General features: G+C 35.2%; 1 protein-coding gene across 1 annotated transcript; it reads right to left on the bottom strand.

Annotated features, from left to right (window-relative positions):
• Positions 1 to 1,045: 1,045 nt before the first annotated feature.
• On the bottom strand, positions 1,046 to 3,418 carry LOC106775251 (scarecrow-like protein 8). Its single transcript, XM_014662350.2, has one exon. The coding sequence runs from the start codon at positions 3,268 to 3,270 to the stop codon at positions 1,324 to 1,326; it is 1,947 nt and encodes a 648-aa protein (XP_014517836.1). The 5' UTR covers positions 3,271 to 3,418; the 3' UTR covers positions 1,046 to 1,323.
• Positions 3,419 to 5,695: the final 2,277 nt, after the last annotated feature.

Genomic DNA, 5,695 nt, shown 5'->3' with positions numbered 1-5,695 from the left:
TTTTCTAAGACTACAGCTAAAACAATTTTTAATTAAAAATTTGAATATTTTATATTAAAAAATTAAGTTTATTAAAAACAAATAGAATAAAAAACACTGTATTTGTCTACTGTAACATTTTATCCAAAGCAAAACTATGTTCATAGTTCTTTTCTAATATTATTCTTCTGCTCCTTATTAATGTCCTGACAACTATATACATGTAATTTTTGTATAACTTTTATTAAAGCATATTAAACAATGCGTATTCTTATTTTCAAAAGAATAAATTTTTAAATTTTTGTATAACTTGTATTATGTATATAGGCATCATACCTAAAAGAAATTTTAAGTGACACAAAACATACAGTTTACCTTATCATTCACCAAAACTGTTGTTCCATTTAACTCTCCATCCTAATAAACTAATAAAACATTTTCAATGTCTAACGAAAACGTTTATCATGAAAACCGAAGACGAGGATGCTGAGCGAGAAAAACAAAAGCTGAAACAAACACGTCATCTTCAGTGTACCTGAATTTCAGTTTGTGCAATATATTCCCAACCATAAAAAATAGTTTTTTTTTTTTTTCTAAGAAGAATGTCTCTTTGTATAACCTAAATCTGTTCTTACATTTAAACTCAATTCAAAATACAAAAGATGTGATTATACCAAACAAGCACGAAAAGAAGAAATAGAATAAAAAGAAGTTGAACAATGAAAGGCAGTCTTTATATTTTCTGGTAAAATTAAATGTTTGGGGTTATGATTTATTTTTCAGGGCTGAAGCTACATCATTGATTCTTACACAACAATAGAACTTGGTAAAATGGAATAACATGATTACTTATGATAGCATTGGATAATAGAGAAGTTTGAAGGGTAACTAAACCCCTAAAAATGAAGGGTATATGAGTGGAGCCCTTATTTGTCGGTAATGTGAGGGCAAACCAAAGCTATGTACCAAACAGCAACCAACTCCTTTGACATAGTTAAGTGAAGATGATAAACAAATAAAGGCACATCAACACAGAGAAAAATCAATAAATGTAACACAAGTCTTCTTGGAATCCAAACACTTCTTTATTAGTAGTTTTGGTAAAACCAAGAGAAGAAGGGTAAAGGGTAATAGGTTAGGGACTTTCCTTTCAGATTTTCTTTTCACCCTATTATCATATAATTTTCCAATTCTATACTCTTTGCCTTTCCATTATCTCTAAACATAGTTAAAATATAGTAACAATGTGATATTTATATATTTATATATCATATGTGATATAATCATAATAATATTCCAAACTAAATATTAAAGAAAAAAAAAAGGAAAAAAAAGTGAGCAATGTTAACGCCAAGCAGATGCTACCGTCAGTGTTCTTCCCATCCAGCCAGAGAAAATACCACCGTTCTCTTCTTTCACTGTCAGTCCCGAGTTGACTCGGTTGTTGTTGGTGGTGCCAGTGAGTCGTGATTTTATTGACTCGGCCATGTTTTGACTCAGTGGCTTTAACTCGAACCCTGCCATGCTCATACGCGCTCGCCATTTTCCAAACACTTCAGAACGCTCTATGCGATCTCTGCCTTCGCATGCTACTGAGTTGTGTAGCTTGCGGGTCAGTCCTTCTTCGAGTCTGACTCGGTCAGAACTGTTGATGCTGTTATTGTTATCCCTAGATGTCATGGACTCCAATAAGGCCCCATAAAACGACAGCGTTTCTGCCACGCGAGCCAAAAAAGGTGCTGTGTTTGCGTTCATTTCCTGCTCCACTATTGTCACCACGCGCGGCGTAAGTCCCTTCACGCGCCGGAGAAGCTCGTCACGAGGGTTTTCTGTGGAGACGCTCTCATCAGGAATTTTGTTAAGCTTGAAAGCAAAGTTCACCATGAGAACTTCGTCCTCATTGCATCCCAGCGACACGCGAGTCAACTCGGTGAGTTTCTGAGTTGGTACAAGTCTGAACTCGAACCCGATCCTCTTCCTTTCTGCTAAACGACTCAGCATGTCTCCGACGGCATGCACTCTGTCTTCGCTGCCGCTCTCGGCCACAGCCACTATTTTGAGCGTGACGTTTTGTCCACGTGCTGAGAGCGCGTTGAGCAGGTGCGGATACTGCTTTCCCTGTCCAATCTCAAAATCCACCACGCAGAACTTGTTTTCCGTTTTCTCCTCAAATGCAGCTTCCAAAATCGCCAGATTCGCAGCCATTAACCCTACCTTAAAGCACATGAAGTTTTCCAAAATCAACTGAGTGGACTCAGCGTGTTCATAGCCGAAGAGCTCCTTCACTGGAGGCGGATATTCAACCGGATTCATCCTGGACTTCAACGCCAACACCATGCAATCGGTTAATTTGTCAGTCCGGTTCGGACCGTTCAACCGGTTCAGGATCTCAGTAGCCATGTCATATTTTCCTTCAACAATTGCAGATGCGGCTTCCATGAGAGTCTGCTTTGAGCATCCGGAAGCAGGTGAAGCGATGGAGGAAGATGATGAAGTAGACGAAGTGGTTGATGAAGTCGGTGATGTCGAAGCCAGTTTCTGAACCGGACCGGGGCTGATTAAATTCTGATACGTTTCAGACCACTCGCTGGTGGTTATCACGGACGCAGCATCGGCTTCTCCTTCATCGTTATCCTCCAGAAGTTGTTTCTCCAATTCCAGAAGCCGGTGATCCATGATCTTCTTCTCCGGCTCAGCCACCTGAACTGGAACCGGAAGAGAACCAGAAAGACGAACCCGGTTTTGTGGCATGCCCAAATCGGAGTTCCGATAGCCGAAATTTGGGCTTGGCATGGGCCCAGACCCATTGCTGGGAAGGTTAATGGGCTGGGGACGGAGCTGATGGAGTAAAGGAACACCAAAACGCTGCTGTTGGTAAAGAGAAGGGTTTTGGTTATGCAATTCGGGAAAGTTATCCATGGAACCCTGAGAGAAACTGGTTCGAGGCTTAACGGAACGAAGCAAGAGGTTAGAGAGGACGTGGTTGGGGTTGTTGTTGGGTTGGTTATAGGCTTGGTTATAGGTTTGGTTATAGGTTTGGAATTCGGTGAGGGTGCGTTTACCGATAAGGGTTGGTGTCTGGCGTTGAGCGATCTGCGAGGCAGGATCTAGAAACATTGCGGGGAGGTTCTGTTGTTGGGTACGGTAGAGAGGGTGGAGGTTTGCGGTGGCAGTCGCGACGCCGTTCGGGTTGTTCATGGTGGCCGCCGGAATGGATCTGCCGGTGAATCCACCCGCTCCAGCGAAATACTCGGACGCTCCACCTCCCCCAGTGAACCCCGGCGATGACATTCTAGGATTCCGCGAAGAAAATAAGGAAAAGGAAAAAAAAAAAACAGTTAAAAGGTTGTGTTTTTGAAGGAATGCATCAGAGAAAAAGAAAGAGAGAGAGAGAGTGTTTTAGTTATGTTGTGTGGTGCTTCTTATGGGGTTGAAATGATTCTCATGAATATAACGGGAATGGGAAAGGGTTTTCTTTTATTTAAAATTTTTTTGTTTATTATTATTTATCACATAATATAAAATATTACAATATTCTGTTTTTTGGGGTTTAAAATACAAGTGTGGAATGTTTCGCATCAGAGTTTGTACGCATCGAGATCTGACCGTTGATGCTTTTAAGATTCCAAGATTCAGCTGGAATGGACGGTGATTAGAGTGTGTGTTTTGCCAGCCGAAACGCACACCTGTGTTGTTGTTATTTTAATAACGAACTTGAATTGGCACGCAACCTCTGAGGCGCGTGGAAGAAGAAGAAATAAATAAAGTGAGGATTTGGCAGGGTTGCGATGTTTGTGAAACTTCTGAAAATCAATGTAAATTGAGAATTTGATAAAGTGTTAGTTGTTAAGAAGGAGATTGCGTTAATCAATCACTCAGTTTTTTTTCTTTCTTTTATTTATTTATTTTATATTCAGTATAGTTGGTTCTGATAGATTTATATATGTTTTTTTAAAACAGACATTTGATAATGCTTTAGAATGTTGATTTCAAATTTTTTTAATGTTATAAAAGTTAATAGCATTAATGATGCAATAACTTACGATTTGTTACTATTGCAAATATGGAATATATCTAATTAAATTTGATTATGGGTGTGGAAGTTTTTTCTAACTTATTCCAAGAAATAATGAACATAAAAGTGTTTGTTTTCTTTAAATTGGAAAATCAATAAAAAAATATGGTGGAATTAATATGTTTGTTCCACCATTTTTAATTTCTTTCTTCTTTTATTTCCTTAAAACCAAATAAAAAGAAAATTCTTTTTCAAGTTCTCTTTTATGTACTTGTTTCCAAGAAATAGGTGATAGAATGAATATACAAATCTAACATGAATACGTATCTTATATCATACAGAATATAAAAATAGTTTGGCTTTTAATGTGTAGCTTTTGGCTGATAAAAAAAGTACCTTAACATTTGATATGTTTAAGTGGAATGTGCTTTTTCTCACACTTGATGAAAAAAATATATATATAATATGTACACCTATAAATAACATATGTGTGTGAAAAAAATAAGTTTAAATAAATATATAGTTATTTTTAAATATTTATTCGTTTATCCTAAACAATAATACAGTCAGGCTGACTAATCAAACAAAGAATCCCATTTATTATTATATTAAAATATTTATATATACATATATATTATTTTTAATAATACATTTAAGAATAATGTTTTTATCAATACTATCATATTTTATTTGTTATGACTTTTTACAGAAATCAATTTTATAAAAGTAAGTTTATGTATGTTAAATCAACTTTTCAAACTCCACCTAATTCGAAATATGCACTAAAGTTAACACTGTATGGATCCTATTTACTTTTAATATGTTTTGTCATTTTCTCATGGCAAATTCATCTAAATTACCTTTCCAATGCAAATTTATTTAAAGAAAACTTCCATACCTTTCACAGTACATCATTTGCATTTTTATCCAAATAACTGTTCCTGATTATGTATTTAGTAAATAGATTAGTTAAATACTTTTTTAATAAAATATCATATGTGAATTTATATTATAAACTTTAGTATAAAGTTTATTCTGTTAAATCACAGAAATAAGTTAAGAATTTTGTACAGCAGTTACTAATGTATAGCAATGTAGGAAAATAGATATACAAAATAATGTTGTATTATTGTGTATAGGTAAAGTGATAAAAGTAAATTAATAAATGTTGTATTATTTTTAATCTATTTTAATCAATGTAATGCAACTAACTCCCAGGATAAAAGCAATCATATTAAATTAGCACAAACTTCTCTAAAATTTTCACTTTTCATAAGGAACAGAAAAAAAACAGTTTATATGTAACTGTTGCTAAAATTAAGAAATGCTTATCCAATAATAGACTTTTAATTTTGATCTCATATAATTTATATATAATATTAGAGATGGAAACATTAATATATTTTCTAAAATAAAATAAATATTTATAAATCTTAAATTTGAATATAATTTGTTGTGTTTTTTATTATTTATATATATTATATTGAATAGAAGGTAAAAATGATTGAAGATGAGAGAGGGAGAGTGAGGGGCCTGGGTTGAATGGAAAAGCGCTTTTGAACTGGGAAACAGCAGGACCAAATAGGATAAAAGCCTGAAACAGTTCAAGAGGCGAGTCAGTCTCCACGCGCCTGATGGAGCGTGTCTACAGTTCTAATAATGTCTCTTACTCCTTCCTGGGAATGAATGGATCTTCATTCA

This window comes from Vigna radiata, chromosome 1, assembly GCF_000741045.1.
Source record: "Vigna radiata var. radiata cultivar VC1973A chromosome 1, Vradiata_ver6, whole genome shotgun sequence".
NCBI lineage: Eukaryota > Viridiplantae > Streptophyta > Magnoliopsida > Fabales > Fabaceae > Vigna > Vigna radiata.
This window is presented reverse-complemented; position numbering and strand designations above follow the sequence as displayed.

Bases quoted from the DNA above. Each gene is read 5' to 3' on its own strand.
- LOC106775251 (XM_014662350.2), bottom strand. From the start codon at position 3,270: ATGTCATCGCCGGGGTTCACTGGGGGAGGTGGAGCGTCCGAGTATTTC.